The sequence below is a fragment of the Cervus canadensis genome, chromosome X, assembly GCF_019320065.1.
Source record: "Cervus canadensis isolate Bull #8, Minnesota chromosome X, ASM1932006v1, whole genome shotgun sequence".
Classification (NCBI taxonomy): Eukaryota; Metazoa; Chordata; class Mammalia; order Artiodactyla; family Cervidae; genus Cervus; species Cervus canadensis.
Window position 1 is genome coordinate 22,074,733 of NC_057419.1, and position 24,895 is coordinate 22,099,627.

Here is a 24,895-nt window from a genome sequence, read left to right on the forward strand (position 1 = left end):
ACATGTGCCAATGAATGATGGAAGGAACCACCTAGTAAGCTGTGGAGAAAGGTTTCACATACTTCTTGCCGCTCATGGTCTCCAGACACCTGAGGGCCTCACGGTGAAAGTGCTGCTGGGAGAAAGGCCTGAGCCCAGCCTGGCTCTGCCGCAGGGGGAGCACTATTTCTGAGCACATCTTGCATTTCTGTGGCATTGGATGCTGCAGACTCACGACATGGCTCCCCCAGAACACGGGGTCGTGCTGCTCCCTGCTGGCCATCACCCCATGTGGGAGGGTGGAGGTGGGGGCACAGGCCTGTGCACACAGACTCCCTGCCTACACCAGCCCCCAAACAACAGTTGGCCCAGCTATAAGAAGAGTTGGCTCCTCCTCTGCCTTTTTTTCTTCTTGGTTAGATTGAAAGATGTGGGGTTTTTCACAAGGCAGGAGAAACCCCTAATTCATGGGTGGCCAAGATAAAATCCTTGAAGACCATGAGCCAAAGTGAAGTGGGAGCAGTTTTCTAAATCTGGGTGAGAGAACTGTCACACGAAGATAGCCATGCCCATAGGACAAGATGCTGAGAAAGCCAGCCAGGCACGAGAAAACCAGGCCCCACAGAAAGAGCTGTTCTATTCAGTAAACAATTTGACCCACAGACAGACCATACCCTGTTAAGATGTTCCCTTTGTTAAGGTTTGCAGCTGCTGGAAGGATCTTTCCATGTTGAAGATGTGTCACTAGCTCATGGAACCTGTTCAGAAACTCCGCGAGAGCTGATTTAAGCTGCCTTTTCACTTCACTCTGCACTCAACAGAGACCCACTTCTAATCTGTCCTCAGACTCCAGGAGACCAGATGCTGTGACAAAAGTTTCAGTGAGATGAGTGTAGACGATGACCCCCCCAGTGCTCCTCAGGGGAGCACAGAAGTCAGCGGCCCTTTCTGGGGTTTGGATGTCTACTGCTTTCAAGTGTGTCACTATCATCCCCTCCCTGCCAGGAATTCTGATGGGCAAGACTTTGGGGAAAGCACAGGGGATCTTGGGGAACATGAGGAAGTGCCCACGAGAAAGAGACAAACTGAGCACCGAGGCCCTACTGCATCTGGCAACCTGAATTGGGCAGCAGTTCCTGCAGATGAGAAGCCACCGCCTTCGTTAGGTAGGTCATCGTCCCATAAGCCCCACTTGGAGCGCTGTCGTAAAAGAAGTGGCAGATGCCTGTGGCTTGGTCTTTCTCCAGCGTGTCCGTGGCTCCAGTCGACACCTGCAGCAGGAAAAAAAGGCAGAGGCAATGTGTGAGCAGAGCCGGCGCTCCCAGCCGAACGTGGGCAGTGCAACACTGATTCTAGGATGAGAGGATGGCTTCTCCTAGCTGGACTTTGGTTTACACGGGGCCAGACATGTGTTGGCTCTAAAACCTATACTGAAGGGGGCCTGTCCCTCTCCAAAGGTCAAGATTTCCCAGTGGCCACAAACCATTTTCAAACCAAATGGTTGACATTTTTCACCATCTGTGAGGACATTTTTTGTTTAAGAACCACCTCTCCTACTGGACACAGGATCTCCAGCTTCGAGAGAGGTGAATGGCAGCCAACCCAGCTATACTGCCTCTGGGCACGCCCACCTGGTCCTGTAGGAACAGCTGGTTGGCCATGTGCACGATCTGGTCCACGTGGATGATGCCCCCGATGCTGTTCATCTCTGTGTCTGAGAGCAGTGTCAGCACCATGATGGCTTCCACCAGCAGCTGGCGGTACTCGGGTTGTGGCACTCGGTTCAGCACTGACTCAACGTGGACAGCAAACTTGATCTCCTGCGGGGTCATCTGCCAAGGGACCAGCAGAGACGGGTCAGGAGCGAGCAGAGGACAGACAGCCCTGTCACCCACGCCGCCCGCAGCACCCACTGACTCAGAGGGCTTCCTTGCTGGCCACTTGGCTAATCCTGCTCACAGGAATCCTCTGAAGCAGGAGGCTGAGAGCCAGCCCTGTCCTAGCATTAGTCACCCATCCCGATGGACTGTGACATCTAGCAACATGACCATGTCTTGTTTTTTCTTTCTTCACTATTCTTTGTGGCATATAGCATGGTAGGGTAAAAATTAAAACATCAATTTTTTAAAGAATGAACAGGGGTAAAGAAACCAGGGAAGATGACTGTTGTCAGAGGAGTCTGCTACAGGTCCAGGGAATTCTTCCCTTACCAGAGTTTTCAGGAGCAATCTAGAGATCTGGAGAGTCCAGATATGCTGTTTCTCGGGGGAAGGAAGAAAGGTGATGCTAATGTGGGAAAAAACTGTAAAACTTGAGGGTTGAGAAAGATGCACACGTGCTATGTCGCTTCAGTCATGTCTCTGCGACCCCATGGACTGTGGCCCCCCAGGTTCCTCTGTCCATGGGATTCTCCAGGCAGGAATACTGGAGTGGATTTCTATTTCCTCCTTCAGGGTATCTTCCTGACCCAGGGATTGAACCTGTGTCTCTCGCATTGCCAGGCAGGTTCTTTACCACTTGCATCACCTGGGAAGCCCTGAGATAGGGCTTGCAAATGGCCTGTATGTATGTAATAAGCTTGAAAGAAGGGTGAGTGGAAAGAGTCCAAGAAATCTAGCACTCGGTGAAAACTCATGGCATGTATGTTTTTCCCATCATACCTCTTGCGTGGTCGAGGACGGGAGCACGTAACCGTCGATGGACAGACCATGGCACTGGAGGCAGAACACACATTGCACATGTCAGAACCTGATTAAAAAGTGTGCATACACACTCACGTTGTGCTGCCCTGGAAGCCAGCGCGAGGAGTGGAACACGCCAGACTGTGAGAGTTATTTTTACAGAGCTTGTTCTCACTGCCCACAGGCTGTGTTTTCGATGGAACAGTTCTAAGGAGCCGGCAGGCGTTGTTCAGATCTCACACGAACAACGCCCCAGGGACCTGCTGGGTTGTCCTCTGTGGGAGCTCCGAGTTTCACTCAGCAGCCCAGTCCTGGCGGCTGAGAGGCCCCCTTTGGTGCCAGAGCAAGGGAGATGTTCATGGTTCCTGCTGGCAGAGTGATCCTTCTATGCCTTCGCAGGCATCTATTTTTAAGGTTTCTATAATAAGCACCAATCACAAAAGACTAGAGCACATGCACAGACACGCACACGCACACTCATGTATATAAATAACAAGTGCTGGCTCTGTACAAAGTGCCGCTTTTTCATAATAAAAGCAGCTTGGTATCAGGCCAGCGGGAGCCCGGATGGAAGCATGTGAGGCCCCAGGAAGAGTGGGAAGGTCTTCTAGGAACCATTGGAGGCACCAAAGTCACCTAAAAGGACAGGGTGCCCTCGGGCCTCCTGTGCCCAAGCTTTGACGGAGACCTCACAGGGAGCAGAATGCAGAAGACTGGGGAGGGGGTGTTGTGCGCCCTCTTTGGGGTGACTTTTCTCTCCTGGCCTCTCCTACTGTGAAATAAGCTAACAAAAATAACTGAGGAAAAAAAATCAGTCCTGCCTGTGTGGTTCTTGGTTTGCATAGAAGCTTCTGATGGAGGCCAACAGTCCCTCTGGCAGGACACTGGCACACTCCAGGGCTGAGGAGGGAGAAAGTAGCTGCAGGGACCAAGGTGCGTGGCTGTTGCAGGTCGGCCGGGTTACAGCATTTTATCCTGAGCCTTCCTGGCCTTCTTTGCCTCTTGCCTACCTTCAGACTTTGCGATATTCAGAAAATGGGTCAGAGGTGGTGCCACACAAGCTGGGCCGCCACTTTATCTAACTGGTTCGGTTTCCAGCCAGCATTTCTCAACCAGGGGCACTTGGCCCCCGAGGGGACACTTGTCAGCGCCTGGGGACATTTGGGTGGTCACACTGGGTGGTGGGGGGTGATGCAGCTCAGCAGCCAGGCTCACCTTCTGAAGGATCTTCCACACCTTCTGGTAGAATCCCACAGGGACCCTGTTGATGGCGCCATCCAGCCTTCTCCTGCGCAGCCACTGGCCCTGCCGTTCCCCCCAGCCCATGTGCTGCCCACCTGAGTCTGATGATGATGTGCCCGTGGGTGAGGACGGGGTGCTGGACCTCTGCAAGACAGAAGGGCGTGGCTTTCAGAAGCCTCAGGAGGGCTGCCGGGGACTAGTCAGGAACACCAGCTGGCTTTACTGGTTTGGTGACCCAGCTTCTTCCCTGCACTCCTCCAGCCGCCAAGACGGGGTGCACCGGCAGAGGCCCCAGGCCCAGCAGAGAGGCCCAGCAGGTCAGGGGGTGGGTTCTGGGGGGCTAAGAACCCCAAACTCCACACAAGCAGCGGAGCACAGGCGGGTACCCTGAGTGCAGATGCGGGCAGCCCTACAGCCCAGGGAGAACAAGGCCATGGGGACTGCATTCTTCCTGCGGAGCCTGGACCATGGTGGTCACCGCGCTGCAGGGCCGGGGCCACCGGAATACAACACCCAGCGCTGGGTGAGGCTCTGAGCCCCAGGAGGAAGGCCTCAGACCATGGTGTGTCCACCTTCCTCTTCAGTGGCTTTCTATTCTGTTCTCAGCATGGGGCTTTCTCCTCATTCGGGACGATGACTGCCTCAGAGCTGGGGTACCATCTCCTCCTCACCTCCTCCCGGAGACTGGATTTATTCTGGCCTCTGTGAGGGAAGCACTGGGGCAGGGCCAGCAGTTCGGCTTCTGCCTTGGGAGCCACAGGCCCACCCAAGACTGCGGAGGCCGCGGGAGAGGCTCCAGGGGCCTGAGATCTGAACGGGGCTCCCTGGGTGCAGCCTCCCTGTGGCCAAGCACACGTCCACTCTGCCAGCGGCCTCCCAGTTGGGGATGGAATAACCTTCATCCTTACACATGATCTGAGTTCCGGACTATCTGGCAGTTTTCCTTTCTTGGTGTGCAACCTCAAATTTAAACCTCCACAGGGCTGGAGGCTTCTCGGAGCACACGTTTTGACTTCATCGGATCTTATTTTGAAAAGGCTGTTAGGCTGGGTTATTCCACTGGGCTCATTACTGCCATTTAAATACGGCAATAATTAGAGACAAATAAAAGTACTTACAGCCATACTCATCAGTGACTCAGCTGGTTTTCTCCCTCTAGTTTTGGGAGGAAGATTCAGACTTGCCTGTGCAATTAGAACATTTCCTCCAGCTCATCTGGGGCCTCCAGGCAAGTGGGGCCACAGCATTTACAAAGTGCCCATCAGCTCATGCGGGCAGTGGTTCACCCCCGTGGCTCAATAGAAAGATGCATAACCACTGTCCCGAAGGTTCCAGAAGCGCCTGGGGATCGGTGAGAAGAGCGTTGCTCACTCACAGCACACCGAGGAGCCTAAGCAGAGAACTCAAGATGGAAAAACAAAGCTTTCAGTTCCACAATTCTGCTTGCTCTCTAGCCTCTCCTCTGTCATGGTGACAGTCCCATGCTAACACTTAAACCTGTTCACAGCTTGGGGAGGGAGGGAGGGGGTGGGGGGAGCAAGAGAAGGGCAAGGAGAGGATGCGGACACCACAAATGAGGAGGAGGCGAGGACGCATGGTTTACCGCAGACTTGGAGGAGTGTGCGCTGCTGGACGCGGCCTGGCTCACAGATATGAGCTACAAAACAGAGAGAGTCCACTCAGTCATGTGCACTGACACCAGAGGATGCATGCAGAGAGGAGGAGCATAGAACAGCCTCGAAAACAGCCGAGGAAGCAAGACGTGGAGGATGCAGGCGGTGGAAGTTCTCAGTCACCCCCGAGGCAGACGGCCCACGGTGCAGGGGCAGAGCTCTGCTTTCTCTGAGTGTGGAGCTTCCCCGTGTCTAGTCAATGTGGAGGCGGCTTGTCAAGTTAGGATACAACTTATTTCCCAAAGTCACAGCCTCAAGATGCTAATCTTTTATGTTAATTTTGGAAAGAGAATAATGTATTTCCTTGATGTAAGTGGCCAAATACAATACTTATATTGGCTAACTGAACTTAAACCCATGCAACAGTGATCATTCTGTCCCCATAATAAGCAACGACAGCATTAAACAGACGGAAGGAAGCCCCCAGATTCAGCTCCAGTCAACTACCATCAGGATGTGGGCAACCAGAGGGACGGTGCCACCGAGTGGCTGGCACAGGAAGACGTTTGAAAAGTCTGTTCCTTACTTGGAAAGAGCATAGATTCCAATGAGAGGGCACATGTGTTTTTCCTTGGGACTGAACAGGGAATCTGCACGTCAGTAGAGACTCTGTGCTCTCTCAGTCACAGAAACAGGAAATTGTTAGGAATGGTTCTCCAGTATTTTTTCTATTGCTATAATCAGTGACCACAATCTACTTGTCCCTATTCAGTTCTGTTTTTTGAAAAGATACTCCTGCGGAGGCAGAACCCATCTCCATCCATCTGTTTCACAAAGTATCCTATGAAACCCAAGAGTTTGATAAATGGATTTTTTTCCTCAAGGCATGGGGCAAGGTCACTTCTCTTGCTTTCAAGTCCAGCACTCGGCCTGTCCCAAGGGATGCCTGCCACAGCCTGTGGAGTCGCCTCCACCCAAGCCTGTTCGATGGGCAGAACTGTTCTCCGTGGCTTGAGACTCTATACTCACAGCCTCACTTCCAACATTCAAGCCAGAAAGAACATGAAGCACAGTAAAGGAGGAAAGAAGACAGATGTTTCACCTGTTCATCAGCACTAAACCGCCTAGTCATCTGAAAGCAAAAATACATCAGAAAATAAAAACCAGTTTCAAATCAAGGCTGCCTTACTACTTGTATCACCCTCTAGAACATCCAAGGAAGTGTTGCTCCACCTGCAGGGTGTAACCATTAGTGCCTCATGGGCTCAGTCTACTGAGGCCATGTTTGAAATGGAGAAAATCCCAGTGCATTTCTCACTGCAGGTCACAATCAGCAGGAAACTATTTCCTACTGTAGATCACTGTCAAGTCCTAGCATAGTACCCAACCCATTAGGACTGAAAGGCTGTTGACTTGCAGTCCTGTGGGATCAGTCGAGAAGGAATTTATTATGAATTAAAGGTGAGCACCCAAAAGACACACCTATGGATGGTGGAAAATAAGGATATCACACGCATTCCAGTCTATTTCTACACTCCTTCATTTCACTGTTGCACTTGAAGGACACATTGGATGGAGAGAGGATTCAGTGACCTTTTGCAATGGCTGCGGTCCTCTTGAAAGACTGGTTCTTGGCAACAGGCAAACATGGGGCAGGCTATTTTCCAGAATGCTCACCTAACATGGTTAATGCTAAAGATGAGTGCGTGTGGGTGCACATGAGTGGCTCTGGGATGTCTGAGCACAGGAGAGATCTCTCATCCTTTACCAGGCGGGCTGTGGTCTGCATGCCCGGGGCTTCTATCATGTTCTCAGTTGAGCCCAGACAGGAAGACCACTTCTTTCCTGGCACCGAGAGCTCTTCTTACCTGTTTCATCTCACTCCTCAGCCTGTTGATGCCACTTCTCTCAGTTTTGGTGACTCCAGTGTGGCCCACCTCGTGGATGGAGACAGCAGGGCTGGGTGTGGAGGAATGAATGGGCCGCACTGCAAGGGAAACACACAAGGGGTCTGTAGAAATTATATTGCGTCCGCCCTCAGAGGGACACATGCATGTGCTCGTTTTTCTCTCTCTCTCCCCCCCACTCAGCTGTGCACTCCCATTTCCAGGATGTGGAGCAGGGCCTGCGATACAGCATGGGCTCAGTATGCATTTGAGTGAATGGGTGACATAGTGAACATGACTTAAGCAGCATGCAGGAAACACTGAGTGACCAGAAAGCCCTTCAATGATTTGAGTATGTTTTTTAAAATAACTTTTTACGTCTCTAAATGTACCCCTTCCTTGTCGAAACCTGAGCCCACCCGATAAAAGTCCAGCCTTGGGGCAAGAAAGGGAAGAACAAGCCAATCAAAGGTGAAGACACAGCAGCGGCCATCCCAGAAGGGGCAGGGGAGCTCCACCCTGCTGCAGTGGCCTGTCCATGGCCTTGCCCCACTCACTGATGCTCCACGCTGTGCGCACAGTGATCATTCTAAAGGGTACACGGGGGACCATGTCACTGCCCACTCGGACTCCTTTTAGGCCTAGCCCAGTCTTCAGGATAAAGCCTCCCAAGGGCACATGAAGCCCCACCGAGTGGAACCTACCCGCCCCTCACAGCTGTCCCCTCCGAGGCAGTCCCTCAGTGCTGGGTGTTGCACCGGTGGCTCCCTCCCATCCCAGAGGAGTGGAGACAAATAAAGAGCCCAAGGACAGCAGAGAGGGAGGACCCACGAAGAGTAGCCAGAATGGGAGGAGGGACACGGGGAGAGTGGAAAACAGAAGCCAAAGGGGCCTGTTTGTACTGGGCATTAGCTGAAAACGTTAATCTCAGACACCTCAGGATTTAATAAAAATTGAGTTTTCTTATTTATAAAAATTGAACAGTTACAGGTAGGGCCACTTAAACTGAACAATTATAAAGGACAATTAACAAATGTTATATGCAAAAAGACAGGACCTCTTCTGGCCTTGCTTGCAATTTGACATGTGTATGGTTTCAGACAACATTACTCTGTTCCTAGTTTCATAAGCTTCTATAGCTTTCTATCTAGTAGCAATTTTTCAGTAATTATCTGTGTCAAACCACGTATATTATTTTGATGAGCAGAACACATTAAATATTTATCTTATATATTTACATTTCAAGGATTGTGCATTTGAAAGGACTGAAAATTACTTTTGGAAAAGGATCCTGAGCGTTCCTCCTTCAGGAAAGGAGAAAAACCACCAAAACACATCTGATTGCATGATGCTGACTTTGTTTGCCTGCTGGCACCCACTCTAAAGAAAAAGATCTGAAGTACCCAATGTCCTTATTAAATAAAAAGAATGACAGCCCACACTGCATTTCTTTGGCTTGATGAAATAAATTCACCAATGTGTCTGCAAATCAGTTCACTTTATTGTGAGGAGGATAAATGATAATTGCCTCAATTATAATTAGGGAGCATTTGAGAACAGCATTCCATCAGGACTTGGGCGATTGTATTTCCTAACACTGGAGACAGGGTTCCGGTACAGAGAAAAAGGGAGAGAGCAAGATGAAGATGAAGCAAACTCAGCAAGGTGTTGTGAGGCTGCAGAGTGCTGTTCTCCGGGCCTACAAAGGGTAACAGGGGTCTGGTTGAGAACTCACCCACACTAAAGGTGGAGCACTCGGGTGCTGCAAAGACAGCCCTCACGTGCGGACCCCCTGGTCACCTCACCCCTTTCTAAGCCCCGTGCACAAGAGGGAGGCCAGGGTGCAGAGGGGTGTACCATGTCCACGTGCTCCCATGGCTCTCCCCAGCAGCTCGCGAGAGGGTCACAGAGCCTTCCAAGTTGCAACCTTAAACCTAGGACTCTTGTCAATGTCAGTGAAGTAGGAACCTTACACCCAAACTGTATGTCCCGAATCAATGATTACTGATGTTGTTTGTATAGAAGCAGTTCCAGGCAGTGCTGGATACGTCAGTCAAACCCTCAGTGACCCCCTCCCCACAGAGGAAAGAAAGCTGAAAGGCAGGGGTTAGCAAACTTCAGAGGCGACCCACTGTCTGTCTCCGCCCAGTCTATGAGGTAAGAATGACTTTGTACATTGTTGGGGGAAAAAACAAATGAATAGTATCTTTGTTGTTGTTTAGTTGCAAAGTTGTGTCCAACTCTTTGTGACCCCGTGACTGTAGCCCAGCAGGCTCCTGTGTCCGTGGGATTTCCCAGGCAAGAATACTGGAATGGGTTACCATTTCCTTCTCTAGAATAGTATCTTAGGATACATGCAATGATATGAAATTCAAGTTTTGCTGTCCATGATTGTTTTTTGGCACCCGGCTTCTCTTTGCTGACATGTGGTCTGTGTCTATGTTCAGGTTGTGACAGCCAAGCTGAGGCCTGTGACCAAATGGAGCCTGACTGGTTCCCTCTGGTCTAGAGGAGGACAGAGCTTAGAAGGGGCTTGGTAAGAGAAAGTAGTGTATCACAAAAGGAAACTCGGGTGGAGGGAGAGGTGGGAAAGAGGCACTTAAGGAGTTGGGGGGCAGTGTTGAAGTGGAGCTTATAATGACCTATGCCCAGCATTTGGTTGTGTTTGTCTGGCATTTGAAAACATGGTCAGATAGGGAAAAAATAGTTGGGGAGTTGAGAGAGATGCTGTCAAATGGAAGCAGAAAGCCCAGGATGGCTGAGGAAGGCATGGAAGGAAGGAAGAAGATAACTACTCTGACTGCAGGGCTGGTGGGCACTGCCTAAGTTCTCTGATGTCAGGAGGTAAGGACTCAGAGTCTGTCCTAGAAGACAGGGAGGGCCCAATGTTAATAAAAACCCTCCTTAAAGGAGGCACAGAGATTGTAGGTACTACTTTGTGACTAGACGGGAGCCCAGGTATGAAGGTAGGTGCACTGCTTCCCCAGTGGATGCATCTCCAGCAGCTGCTCATCCCGGGAGGTCCTAGACCAAGTGCTGCTTCTTTTTTTTTTTTTTAGCAGTTGGTTCCCGCAAATGGTGGCAGAGCTATGTGCACAGGGCCAGGGGTGAGGGGCACAGTCAGTGGGGCCTATGCAGCCTCCAGTGGGGCGGAGATGGCCACATGTGGGACCAGGGAGGAGTAGCAGCCTGAACAAACCAGCCCTGAGAAGAGGGGCGCAGCCTGGCGGGAAGGGGAGGCTGGAGCTTGGAGAAGGGAGAGGATGCTGCTACGGAGAGTTGACAAGGGCCAGATGGGGAAAGGCCTCGGGTGACAGGACCACGGGGGACAGCCAGCTCTCCAGTGCTGTGGGGGCTGGCCTGGAGGGAGGGAGGCAAGGTCAGTTCCTGGTGAGAGACAGAGGGGAACAGAACCAGGCTCTGGTGAAGAGTGAGCACGGAAGGAGGCTGCACTGCGACAGGATGACAGGTAGGTACACTTTGGAATATGTTAAACCCACAATGTTTTTGAAACAGCCTTTTCAAAAGCTCTCTGAAAATTGGCAGTCCAAGCAGGTCAGGAAGAAAGGAAAGCAAAACGATTTTGTTTCTGGTGGAATCGCCTATGGCAACACGTGGGGCAGTGCGCTGAGGCCTCTTCCTGCAGCCGTCACAGCTATGCATCTTATAGATGAAAAACAAACCAAGACTAGAGGGAAATGAGCATTCGATCAGGCTCACTGTGCACTAAGCTCATGTTCATGGTATTGTAAATGTAGTAAAGGTGCATCTAATACTTTTTAGTAATTTCAAAGGACCATGAAACGATCCTGGTTCCTTTTCAGAAAGGGCTTCCTGTAGCAACAGATGTTCTACAGTCCATCTATTATGTAAAATAAAGGGAATTTAGTACAGAGTTCTAATTCAGTGGTCTGTGAAAGCATCCAGACACCCTGGTAAGTGTGGAACTGAGGTTCACAAGGCCCTGTCACCAGCTAGCTCTGTGACCTTGGACAAGGGAGAGCTGTCTTAGCTAGCCATGTCCTTCCTAAGAGGGAATCGCACAGTTCCAAGTCTTCCCTTGTTGCTGCTGTGGTCTACTGACTACACCCCACAAGTTCAGTCTTAGGAGAAATGTGTTCTCATTTCTCCCAGGGGTTGTACTGGTTGGTGATGATTTTTCTCCTTGTTCTAGTTCATCTTCCTTATTTGTGGTGGGAGTGGTCTGGCTGCGTTAGGTTTCTCTGCAGTGCCCCCACACCAACAGGAGTAAAGGAGATGCCTGTGGACATCAGGCAATATGGTAATTCTCATGCAATTGTGAGATTCATTTGTATTTGCATAGGCAGGGATGTGTTAGAGTTAGGTATAGGAGGAAGGAAGTGGGGGTTGGTGGGGGTGAGGATTAATGAAAAAGGAAAGGAAACAAAGAAAGACTAACTTACTGCTTCTTTCAACACCAAATTCTTTGCCACTTAAGATGTGGTGCAGGAGATTTTTCATATCAAAAGGGCTGAGGTTCATCAAACTTTCAGAAGCTTCTTCTCCTGAAAACAAACATGTTAAGTTTTCCCAGATACAAGACTGGTGGCAGGAAAAGGGAGAGTTGGGTGAACTCAAGCAGTGCGAGCTGCCCTTGAGAATCCCACCTGAACAGTTCAGGCTCCGCGCCAGCTCCGTGGCCATCACCTGAATGATCAGTCCAATTCGGAGCCGGAGCATCTCCACGAAGAGGCTGGGCTGAGCCCTGACGTACATCGCCAGGTACACCACGATCTCCTGACACAGACACATGACGAGACGGGGTTTCAGAGGCTGAGCGGTGGCGGACACGCCCCTGCTGCCCAGAGACGGCCCACTGACCTGTGTGAGCACGGCGATGCTGATGTCCTGCCCGCTGGCTTCATAGATGAGCTTTGTGAGCTCCTCAGGGGGAAGAGGCCTAGGAAACAGCAGCGGCACAGAAACACCATGGATGACGCCTATGAGCACCTCTAGCCCTCCATGGAAGAGCCTCATTTTCCATGTGGCAGGGCTCAAGCGATAGGATCTCTTAAAAGACTTTTCCTGAATGGTAGATGGTGCTGAGGTGTCCTCCCCACCCCGAACCTGAGTCCCCCCACAAGCTGAAGACTTACGCAGAGATGGTCTTCTCCCGGGGTTCTGGGGGCAGGCCCACTGTGAGCTGCTTCTGGTGTGACAGCAGGTCCGTGCACGCCTGCATGGTCAGGGAGAGGGTGAGGGGGAGAAAGATCAGCAAAGCTGGTGGGGAAGGGTCGCTGCCAATAAATTTTCCTTTATAAACTTGACCTATGCTGCCATTTATTTGAAAATTCATATACATACTCCAGGCTGAGAAACCCAGGCTGAGTTGGGTCCCTGTGGTCTTTGTGTTCCCAGAATGTGGCCCCAGGCCTGGCTCTGCAGGGCCTAGCCGTGAGTCCTGAGTCTTAAAACACCGATGTTAAGACTTAATGACCATATTATAGTCCTAAATTGCCAGTTTCCCCATTATTCACATATAATAAATACTATAATAATGACCTTGAGTGTTATAGAAAGCAGTTCTGGAATTAGCAGGGCCTCAGGGTTAAAATATCCCTGATGACTGTACTACAGATGTGCAGAAATAAGAGCGTTCTGGTTAGAAGGGTGCTGGACCACAGAGCATTTTCATTTTATTTCTTGGTAAATCCTTTTCTGCAGATAAGAAGCAACAAAACTAATCAGTCTGAATTTCAACTGCTCTGTCCACCTTCCAAGAGCTGTGGGAGATCAGGAAACAAATACCTGCTCCATCTGTGTATTAAATACCGTGTTTCCTTTACAAATACAAGGTGCTTGCCTCCAGCTCTCCTAATAGGAAGAGAGCATTGGGGATAGAAAGGATAGACAGCCAGCCCGCACACATGCAGTGGCTCTGACCTCAGCCAGGACCTCCACTTTCTTCCGGAGGAGGCCGGAGATGTAGCGGATCAGACCCCACTCCTGGTTCAAGCCGGCCTTCCCATAGAGCTCGCTGAGGAGGTTGTGAACAGTGACCCCGTGCTGTCCAGAGAGATTCGTGTCCCAGCTGGGACCCCTGTCAAGAGATGGAAAACCCTCCAAGTGTGGCCCAGAACGTTGAGAAGCCAGATTCTCTCACAGTGGCGCTCACCTGGCAGGGAAGGGAATGCATCAGTGGGCATTGTGCCAAGTGCTTGGGCCCTCCCACGGCCTGTGAGCCTCACTTGGGCCACGGGACTGTGTTGTCTTCTGTCCATTTGAAACAGAAGCCTGACATCAGGAAACGGTGAGATCCTGGCTTCAGCCAGTCTTCTCATTTCAGCAGGCACAGAAGGGGATGGAGTCTGGGTACTCTGGGTGACTACAACCATAATGCAGCTGGCTGCCAGGCCAAAGCCACAGAGAAGAGAGAAAGCTGGACCTCGCCAAGATCCTGCACTTACTTTATTACATACAGAATGTATAGAATGTCTGCTTGGTCCTGTAGGTTCGAACAGTCTTTCAACTGCTCAACCAGCTTCTCACAGTCCACGTCGCCACGGTCATCTCTGGGAAACTGGAAGTCATCTTCAGGGGCCTGTCCATACAAAAGACAAAAAGCAGGGCTTGGGGGCTGGGCATGCACTTACAGAAGATGAGAAAGTGACACACCAACCCGGTCTTGGCACTCTGCTGCTGTGCCATTCTCCAGGTTTTCGTGGGATCTTTGGTGGCTTTTTTTTTTTCCTGACCAGTGAATCACTATGTCAGTCGTTGTCTACAGGAGACTGAACAGGTTAAAATCTGCGTAAATTTTATTTATGTGAAGGTCAAAAATGGGCAAAACCAACCCTGGTGTTGGAAGTTACCTGTGGAGGGAGAGGCCAGGTGGGGCACCAAAGGCGCTTGTCCCTCACATGGGTCTGTTGGCTTGGTGATAATTCACTTAGCCCTATGCTTATATTTTATATACTTTTTATACATTAAACTTCAACAGAATATTTTTTGAAGGCAAAACACAAAATGTGAGTTTTAAACAACATAAAATTGTGGTTAAAATAGTCTCCAAAAGATGCCAAATCTTTCTGATAAAAGCAAAGGAGATTTGGAATAACGTAGCAAATTATGGGAACTAGTGGGGAATATTCTGAGAGTTTCTTCTCCAGTGGAATCTTTTTCCGGTTTCCTGCCCTGCTCTGAAAGCAACCCAGCCTTGGCTGGTGGTCCCAGAGAGGCCAGGATTGGTAGCAAGTTGCCGTGTTTTCTTTGGGTGGCACAGATTCTGGTGAGTGGCAGAATGTCAGGAGCCTTCTCCATGCCAACATATGAAGGTCTGGGTCAAATTCAATGTACAGACAGACATAAACCACAATCCAGACACCAAAGTGGGTACACATGAAAACCCAGCTTCTAACCCTACAAGTCCTACATATCAAGAAATATGGTCTTTCTTTTGAGGTAAACCATTTAACAAGAGCTCCTGGGACTACACCAGCACAAAAGAACATTATACTTCTTGAAAAAGTGATCCCAAATACTTTACCTTTTTTAGGAATGGCTGAGGAGAATCAACAAGATTCAGCGATTTACGGTGGGCACTTAGAACTTTAGTTGGCAAAGCCATGGGAACAACTAGAGAAAAAAAGAATAAAGAGCTCCTCTGAGCAGGACAAAGGATAAAAAAAAAATTTTCAAGAGCTAAGGTGGCTACTCCTTATTCAATACAAACCAAATAAGGAATGATTAGTTACTTAAATTTCAAAAAGAATTTTTCATGTAGCTAGATCATGTGCTAAATGTGGAAACAAGCAATGAACAGGACAGAGATCTTGGCTTAAGAAATATATTTTCACTTTTCTCTCTTAGAATTCAGGGGAAACTACATAGCAAGTAGGACTGGAAGGGGCCTTAGAAATAAATGATCAACTCCGACTTCTTTTTCTTTCAGATGGGGAAACTGAAACCCAGAGACAGTAGACCATTTGTCCAAGGTCCTGTCCACTATTGTGTGTCCCTTTGCCACTGCAGGGTGTTAGTGCTTCTGTTTTATAACCACCTTTATTTACTTTGAGGGGAGCCCACACCACAGAGCCTGTGGGATCTTGGTTCCCTGACCAGGGACTGAACCCAGGCCCTGGCAGGGAAAGCACTGAGTCCTAACCCCTAGACCACCAGGGAAATCCTCTTTTAACCACCTTTAGATGTTATCATTGAGGGGCTTCCCTGGTGGCTCAGACATTAAAGAATCTACCTACAGTGCAATGGCTCAGACGGTAAAGAATCTGCCTGCACTGTAGAAGACCCAGTTTCAAGCCCTGGGTTGGGAAGATTCCCAGGAGGAAGAAATGGCAACCCACTCCACTACTCTTGCCTGAGAAATCCCATGGACAGAGGAGCCTGGTGGGCTACAGTACGTGAGATCGCAAAAGAGTCAGACACTACTTAGTGACTAAACAACAATGAGATGTTATTATCAATATTGAGTTATTAAGCTGTCTTTTTCTGCCAGGTTATATTGTATCATCTAGAGAAAATGAGTTTTCAAGGTAAAGATGTGGTATATTTAAAAGGCATTTATAAACCTCCAGGTTATACTAGTGAATTAAACATAAGTTTTAATTTTACTTTCTCTTAAACCCCCAATAACAGTACAAAAATAATTAAAAAAAAAAAAAGGCAAATCCTAAAAACTAGGGAAGCTGAGCAGAAGACAATAATAGAGTTGGAAAGCTAATGGATAAAAGACAATTGGTTTAGTAGACCCAAGGCAACCAAACCCCAAGATTACAGTGGGGAAAACAAGCACCAGTCAAATTTCTACCAGAGAATCCTCAGAAGTCTAAGGAGCTTGCTGCACCATGGACCTCTAGCACCTGGGGGTCCAGAGAGGGTATCCAAAAGAAGGAAGACAGAGAAGAAGCTGTGTGAGAAGCAGTGAGCTCCCTAGATGCCTTCTGCAACTCCACATACCATGGCAACAGCCTTGCTCACCGATAGAAGACTAAAGGGTCTCTCTGAAGAGGGTATAAAGGGGGTGGTATGTGCGTCTCTGGAGGGGGTGCTGACCCACGTGTCTGAAGGGATGGCTAAATGCCTTGGGGGAATATGTGGCTGTATAGGTAATCAGACCTTTACCGGTTAAAAAGGACATTGCGAAGGAAGATTGTAGAACATCTCTGGGAAATCTGCCCTGCCTACACCCATAAACAACAGGCCCCACTCACAGGCTTGGAGGTTCTCATGCATAAGCAGATAACCAAGGGGCACCCAGCACTGGAGGAAAGACTAATGTGAAAGACAGAGACCAAAAGCAACAGGAAACATTGACTTGGGGGAAATGGGAGACCATTTAGGGAGAAGAAAATGTAAAAACAAAACCAAAAATCTCTGCCATTAACTTTATTAGAGTCATAAAAATTGTATAAGAAGAGATACAATTCAGAGAACAAAGATTTAAACCGTGACAGCAAAATAGGAAAAAGTCAATTGAGCAGGTGGAACAAAAAGTTCAAACAATTGTCCTCAGAACCGAGCAAAAGACAGAGAAATGAAAGACAGGAGAGAAATGATAAAAGACTTCTCCAGGAGGTCAATATTAGAATCACAAAGTACCAGAGAGACAGGACAGAGAAAATGTAAGGAAGGAAATGAATCAAGAAATTATCAGAACAACTGTACAGGACTGAAAAACAGACATTTCCAGATAGACAAGATCCACTGGGCAGCCAACACAGCAGATGAAAATACACCCAGAACAAGGAACACCATTGAAATTTCAGAACCTGAGAGTAAAGAAAAACCTAAAAACTTTGAAAGAGAGGAACAGTTTACATTTAAAGGATCAAAAATCAGAATGGGTTTAGATTTATCAACAGCAACCCTGACAGCAAGAGGACAGTGAAGGGAGGCTTTCAAAATTATCAAAGAAAATTTTTTTCAATCTAGAATTCTATGCCCAGCCAAACTCTCATATGGATAGGGAAAATCTGTAGCTAAGAGAACACACTTGTCATAGCAAACACCCTCTTCCAACAACACAAGAGGTAACTATACACACATCACCAGTTGGTCTATAGCAAAATCAGATTGATTATATTCTTTGCAGCGAAGATGGAGAAGCTCTATAGTCAGTAAAAGCAAGACCAAGAGCTGACTGTGGATCAGATCATGAGCTCCTTATTGCAAAATTCAGACTTAAAGTGAAGAAAGTAAGGAAAACCATTAGACCATTCAGGTATGACCTAAATCAAATCCCTGATGATTATACACAGAAAGTGACAGATTCAAGAGGTAGATCTGATAGAGTGCCTGAAGAACTATCAACGGAGGTTCGTAACACTGTACAAGAGGCAGTGATCAAAACCATACTCAAGAAAAAGAAATGCAACAAGGCAAAATGGTTGTCTGAGAAGGTCTTAGAAATAGCTGAGAAAAGAAGAGACATGAAAGGCAAAGGAGAAGAGGAAAGATATACCCACCTGAATGCAGAGTTCCAAAGAATAGCAAGGAGAGATAAGAAAGCCTTCTTAAGTGAACAGTGCAAACAAATAGAGGTAAACAACAGAATGGGAAAGACTAGAGATCTCTTCAAGAAAATTAGAGATACCAAGGGAACATTTCATGCAAAGATGGGCACCATAAAGGACAGAAACAGTAAGGCCCTAAAAGAAGCAGAAGAAATTAAGAAGAGGTGGCAAGAATACACAGAAGAACTGTACAAAAAAGGTCTTAATAACTCATATAACCATGATGGTGTAGTCATTCACCTAGAGCCAGACATCCTGCCTGGAGTTGTGAGGTCAAGCGGGCCTCAGGAAGCATTACTACAATCAAAGCTGGTGGAGGTGATGGAATTCCTGCTGAACTATTTCAAATCCTAAAAGATAATGCTATAAAAGTGCTGCACTCAATATGCCAGCAAATTTGGAAAACCCAGCAGTGGCCACAGGACTGGAAAAGGTCAGTCTTCATTCCCATACCAAAGAAGGGCAATGCCAAAGAATGTTCAAACTACTGCACAACTGTGGTCATTTCACACACTAGCAAAATCCTTCAAGCTAGGCTTCAATAGTACATGAACTGAGAACTTCCAGATGTACAAGCTGGATTCAGAAAAGGCAGAGAAACCAGAGATCAAATTGCCAACATCTGTTGGATCATAGAGAAAGCAAGGCAATTCCAGAAAAACATCTACTACTGCTTCATTGACTACATTAAAGCCTTTGACTGTGTAGACCACAACAAACTGTGGAAAATTCTTAAAGAGATGGGAGTACCAGACCACCTTACCTGCCTCCTGAGAAACCTGTATGCAGGTCAAGAAGCAACAGTTAAAACCAGACATGGAACAACGGACTGGTTCAAAATTGGGAAAGGAGTACATCAAGGCTGTATAGTGTCACCCTGCTTATTTAACATCTATGCAGAGTACATCATGTGAAATGTTGGGCTGGATGAGGCTCAAGCTGGAGTCAAGATAGCGAGGAGAAGTATCAGCAACCTCAGATAAGCAGATGATACCACTCTAACAGCACAGAGTGAAGAGGAACTAAAGAGCCTCTTGATGAGGGTGAAAGAGGAGAGTGAAAAAGCTGGCTTAAAACTTCAACATTCAAATAACTAAGATCATGTCATCGGGTCCCATCACTTCATGGCAAATAGATGGGGGAAAATGGAAAAAGTGACAGGCTTTATTTCCCTGGGCTCCAAAGATCACTGCAGACAGTGACTAGAGTCATAAAATTAAAAGACGCTTGCTCCTTGGAAGAAAGCTATGACAAATCTAGACAGTATATTAGAAAGCAGAGACATCACTTTGCCGACAAAGTTCCATATAGTCAAATCTATGGCTTTTCCAGTAGTCATGTACAGATGTGAGAGTTGGACCATAAAGAAGGCTGAGTGTCGAACAATTGATGCCTTTGAACTGTGGTGCTGGAGAAGATTCTTGAGAGTCCCTTGGACAGCAAGGAGATGAAACCAGTGAATCCTAAAGGAAATCGGTCCTGAACATTCATTGGAAGGACTGATGCTAAAGCTGAAGTTCCAATACTTTGGCCATCTGATGCAAAGAGCCGACTCATTGGAAAAGACCCTGATGCTAGGAAAGATTGAAGGCAGGAGAAGGGGGCCACAGAGAATGGGATGTTGGATGGCATTATTGACTCATTGGACATGAGTTTGAGCAAACTCCGGGAGTCAGTGAAGGACAGGGAAGCCTGGCATGCTGCTGTCCATGGGGTTGCAAAGAGCTGGACACAACTTAGTGACTGAACAACAGTTTTCAGACTTGAAAGATCTCAACAATTTTACCTGACATAAACTGTTTCCCAGGGAACTATTGGATGTCCTCCACCAAATAAGACAGTAAGCTAACCAAGAGGAAAAGCTGAGATACATAAAATAGGAGAGCCAAGAAGGAATTCTCCAGTATGATGGTGAAGGAAGATTTCAGGATAAAATCTACATCCTGGGGACTTCTCTGGAGGTCCAGTGGTTAAGACTCCACACTCCCATTGCAGGGGGCATGGGTTCAATCCCAGGCTGTGGAACTAAGATCCTACATGCCACATGCAGCCAATTGGAAATAAAAAATCTACATCATGGACACAGAGGGCAGCCAGGCCAAAATGGTCAGTGAACTTCAGAAACATGCACGCTGAGGGCTACCATCACTGGGCCCTGTTCCAGTGAAACTATTGAAACTATTCTAGAATGTATTCTACCAAAGGAATAAATTGAGAAGGGAGAATATGCCAGAATCAAGAACCGGGGAACCCAACTGAAGAGATAAACAAAGGAGATTCCAAGGATTATAATAAAGAAGAGACCCAGGATGCCAGGTATGCAAAAGGCCTAGAGAGCAATCAGTCAGACAGGAGGAAACTTTTGGACTCTAAGCAGTGGGACCATGAGTTTCATACATATGCCTGACCTTGTGGAAGTTTCTATTGTGTGGCCACTGGAGGGAAGTGAAGCTAATTACAAGGGCAACTGTTATTTTTAGAAAAAAATGAAAAGCAAAAATGATAATGTAGTATACTATAATACTGAGTTGGGAATAATATTTACATACATACAGAGACAGAAATAGTGAATACTGATTTAACTAAACCTTAATACAACTGCATGGACAGGTTAGAGGAAGTGAAGCAGAGGAGTGGTGATTTAAAACAGGTGAATTCCTCACCTGCATAAGTGAAAGGTCACAGATACTGAATAAACATGATGCATCAAAGACAGCAGTTCAGTTCAGTGCTCAGTTGTGTCCAACTCTTTGCAACCCCATGGACTGCAGCATGCCAGGCCTCCCTGTCCATCACAAACTCCCGGAGTTTACCCAAACTCATGTCCAATAAGTTGGTGATACCATCCAACCGTCTCATTCTCTGTTATCCCCTTCTCCTCCTGCCCTCAATCTTTCCCAGCATCAGGGTCTTTTCCAATGAGTCAGTTCTTCGCATCAGGTGGCCAAAGTATTGGAGTTTCAGCTTCAGCATCAGTCCTACCAATGAACGCCCAGGACTGATCTCCTTTAGGATGGACTGGTTGGATCTCCTTGCAGTCCAAGGGACTCTCAACACCACAGTTCAAAAGCATCAATTCTTCAGTGCTCAGCTTTCTTTATAGTCCAACTCTCACATCCACACATGACTACTGAAAAAACCACAGCTTTGACTAGACAGACCTTTGCTGACAAAGTAATGTCTCTGCTTTTTAATATGCTGTCTAGGTTGGTCATAACTTTCCTTCCAAGGAGTAAGCGTCTTTTAATTTCATGGCTGCAATCACCATCTGCAGTGATTTTAGAGCCCCCAAAAATAAAGTCAGCCACTGTTTCCACTGTTTCCTCATCTATTTCCCATGAAGTGATGGGACCAGATGCCATGATCTTAGTTTTCTGGTGTTGAGTTTTAAGCCAACTTTTTCACTCTCCTCTCTCACTTTCATCAAGAGGCTCTTTAGTTCCTCTTCACTTTCTGCCATAAGGGTGGTGTCATCTGCATATCTGAAGTTATTGATATTTCTCCCAGCAATCTTAATTCCAGCTTGTGCTTCTTCCAGCCCAACGTTTCTCATGATATACTCTGCATATAAGTTAAATAAGCAGGGTGACAATATACAGCCTTGACATACTCCTTTTCCTATTTGGAACCAGTCTGCTGTTCCATGTCCAGTTCTAACTGTTGCTTCCTGACCTGCATACAGGTTTCTCAAGAGGCAGGTCGGGTGGTCTGATATTCCTATCTCTTTCAGAATTTTCCACAGTTTATTGTGATCTACACAGTCAAAGGCTTTGGTATATTCAATAAAGCAGAAATAGATGTTTTTCTGGAACTCTCTTGCTTTTTCGATGGTCCAACGGATGTTGGCAATATGATCTCTGGTTCCTCTGTCTTTTCTAAAACTAGCTTGAATATCTGGAAGTTCACGATTCACGTATTGCTGAAGCCTGGCTTGGAGAATTTTGAGCATTGCTTTACTAGCGTGTGAGATGAGCGCAATTGTGTGGTAGTTTGAGCATTCTCTGTCATTGCCCTTCTTTGGGATTGGAATGAAAACTGACCTTTTCCAGTCCTGTGGCCAGTGCTGAGTTTTCCAAATTTGCTGACATACTGAGTGCAGCACTTTCATAGCATCATCTTTTAGGATTTGAAATAGCTCAACTGGAATTCCATCACCTCCACTAGCTTTGTTTGTAGTGATGCTTCCTAAGGCCCACTTGATCTCACATTCCAGGATGTCTGGCTCTAGGTGTGATCACACCATCGTGATTATCTGGGTCGTGCATATCTGTTTTGTATAGTTCTTCTGTGTATTCTTGCCACCTCTTCTTAATCTCTTCTGCTTCTGTTAAGTCCATACAATTTCTGTCCTTTATTGAGCCCATCTTTGCATGAAATGTTCCCTTGGTATCTCTAATTTTCTTGAAGAGATCTCTAGTCTTCCCCATTCTGTTGTTTACCTCTATTTGTTTGCACTGTTCACTTAAGAAGGCTTTCTTATCTCTCCTTGCTATTCTTTGGAACTCTGCATTCAAATGGGTATATCTTTCCTTTTCTCCTTTGCTTTTTGCTTCTCTTCTTTTCTGAGCTATTTTTAAGGCCTCCTCAGACAACCATTTTGCTTTTTTGCATTTCTTTTTCTTGGGGATGGCCTTGATCCCTGTCTCCTGTACAATGTCACAAACCTCCGTTCATAGTTCATCAGGCACTCTGTCTATCAGATCTAGTCCCTTAAATCTATTTCTCACTTCCACTGTATACTCATAAGGGATTTGATTTAGGTCATTCAAAGATACATAAATATGAAAAGAAACAACTAAGAGTTGAAAAGTGGTTGCCTCTAAGTAGAACGACTGGGGGAAGTGAGGAGGAGAAAGGTGAGGCGGTAAACAGCTACACTTTGTTGCCTTTAGGATCATTTGACTTGTACATTATGCTCACACATAACTTTCATAAAAGAAGTTATTTTAGTAGGCAGAGAAAAGTTAATAACATACATGGAATTTCCAAACCCTTTGCTTTTGCCATCACGGAAAGTATATCCCGAGTGGAATGGATAGCACTGAAAACATGGCTGTCCTCTGTCTTCTTACAGAGAGGTGGCAGATAGCACTTCGAGGATGTGCTTTGCAGAAGGTGGTTGATATACTGGTCAAGCTCGTCCTGGCTTTCTGTAATTACACAGGTAAGAAAAAGAGGCAATGAAAACAAGCTGCAGAAACAACCTAAATGCATAAAAGTGAGTATGTGTAGCTGCAAGTACTGAACAGATTTCATGGAAGACAACATTTTGATATAAATACTTGACCTCCACTCTGCCTCTAGAAAGGAAGAGATTTACATAGATGATGCATGTGTTTATAAAGTTATTGTTTGGAAAAACTTCATTCTAAAAAAAGAAAAATACAGGTCAAGATGGTGTTTACATCACATCATCCCAGGATGAGCTGAATATGTAGACAATCTGAGGGCCAGCAGTCAACATCCAATCTTTTGGTTTTCATTTGTCTTGAATGAGCTACACATTATGGAACACCCCACAGACCCAATCCCAAGTCCTATCTAGAAGTGAAAAACAGGTCACTTCAACCCCAAACCTTGCTCAGTTTGAGAAATGTTATATACATAAGATTTTATCACTTACATCCAATCGAGCCAAGACCATTCTACCACTCCTTTGAAAATTCAGGAACTATGTTTCTTTATATTTTGTGAAAAGTCTCCATTCTTAAAACTCTTTGTCCCTCTAGGTTTAAAAAAAAAAAAGCCTCACTTTTGCAGTTTAGGTTTTTAAACTGGCAACCCACTCCAGTATTCTTGCCAGGAGAACCCATGGACAGAGGAGCCTGGTGGGCTACAGTCCATGGGATCACAAAGAGTCCGACATGACTAAGCAACTAACACTTTCTTTTATTCATTTTAATACGTCAAAGTTTCTGAAGACTTTTTTGTTGTATTAGTTACCAATCATTTTCTGTGCTTGAGTTTTAGGGCAACTTTATAACAATGCCAAGGTTTAAATAAATTCAGGGACTGCCTGCAAAGGCATTCCAAGCCGTACCTTGATTATAGGTGTCTTCCAAATATCCTCCCAGGTCTGAATCACTATCAGGACTGAAGCTCCCTTCACTGGCATCATCAAACAACTTCTCATCACAGTCTGGATCCAGGAAGGTCAGATACGTGTAGAAAGAGGTAGTGAGGAATTCCGAAAGACTCCCTAATTTTACTCTGCCAAGGAGACACTATGTTAGAGATATAGGTGGATGTGGACAAACTTCCATGATGAATCGAGACAATTTTCAATAACTAGGTGGCGCTTCTGCCAGAATCCATAAATACGTCACTCGCAGATTGCCCCATACAAGTAGTCAGCCAAGAAATGAAAATGAAAATTCAATAGCAAGTATGAAGTGGAAGCACACAGCATATTAAAAGCCAAAATGAATCATACTGATTTCTTACTCCTAAACCCAACACAAATAGAAATCTATTTTACTGAACCAACCAAAGTTTTACAAAACATATTGAGCGAACCACTTTTAAACAAAGCCAACCCTTGAGGATTTTTTGCCCTAAAACAACTAGACCAGAACAAAACCACAAGAAATGATTCTCTGGGTGCCCTAGTGCTAGCTTTTATGAGTCCCTGTCACACAAGGCCTCGGGAGGAGAGTGGGGGTAAATGTTGGGAGAGTCACCGTTCAGAGCAAAGTGCTCTCTAGAAGGAATGTGATGAGCAGGCCATCCCCAGAAGGGGACACTGGCCCAGAGTCGCCCTATCGTCAGTCTGGGAAAAGTTCCACAGAACCTCTGGGAGCAGGGTTTGGCAGTATGGGGTTCTGCTGCAAAGGCAGCATTCTCCAAGTTCTTGCTTCCCAAGCCTGGGATGTCTACCCTACAGAAAGAGAGCCAGCACTATGTGCTTCTTAAAATGCTAGATCTGGAGGCAGAAAACTATAGGCTGCCTCAGAGCTACCAGGGTCAGATTATGACGGGTTTAAATGGCTTAGTTGGAGAAGAGT

At 46.8% G+C, this 24,895-nt stretch overlaps 1 protein-coding gene across 5 annotated transcripts in view; it reads right to left on the minus strand.

The window, feature by feature from the left end:
- Window positions 1-483: 483 nt before the first annotated feature.
- Window positions 484-24,895, minus strand: part of PHKA2 (phosphorylase kinase regulatory subunit alpha 2) — a 94,207-nt gene continuing 69,795 nt past the window's right edge. For 3 of the 5 annotated variants that reach the window (XM_043458426.1, XM_043458424.1, XM_043458425.1), the window contains 16 exons: window positions 23,932-24,101; window positions 22,868-23,041; window positions 14,909-14,997; window positions 13,830-13,963; window positions 13,306-13,462; window positions 12,519-12,598; window positions 12,244-12,322; window positions 12,030-12,159; window positions 11,826-11,927; window positions 7,384-7,502; window positions 6,618-6,647; window positions 5,506-5,559; window positions 3,876-4,046; window positions 2,640-2,693; window positions 1,611-1,811; window positions 484-1,250 (listed from right to left, as the gene is read on the minus strand). In XM_043458426.1, the coding sequence (XP_043314361.1) occupies window positions 1,080-1,250; window positions 1,611-1,811; window positions 2,640-2,693; window positions 3,876-4,046; window positions 5,506-5,559; window positions 6,618-6,647; window positions 7,384-7,502; window positions 11,826-11,927; window positions 12,030-12,159; window positions 12,244-12,322; window positions 12,519-12,598; window positions 13,306-13,462; window positions 13,830-13,963; window positions 14,909-14,997; window positions 22,868-23,041; window positions 23,932-24,101 (1,915 nt within the window). In that variant the 3' untranslated portion in view covers window positions 484-1,079. The remainder of the gene's footprint in view (window positions 1,251-1,610; window positions 1,812-2,639; window positions 2,694-3,875; window positions 4,047-5,505; window positions 5,560-6,617; window positions 6,648-7,383; window positions 7,503-11,825; window positions 11,928-12,029; window positions 12,160-12,243; window positions 12,323-12,518; window positions 12,599-13,305; window positions 13,463-13,829; window positions 13,964-14,908; window positions 14,998-22,867; window positions 23,042-23,931; window positions 24,102-24,895) is intronic. The other 2 variants (XM_043458427.1, XM_043458428.1) reach the window with 2 other exon arrangements.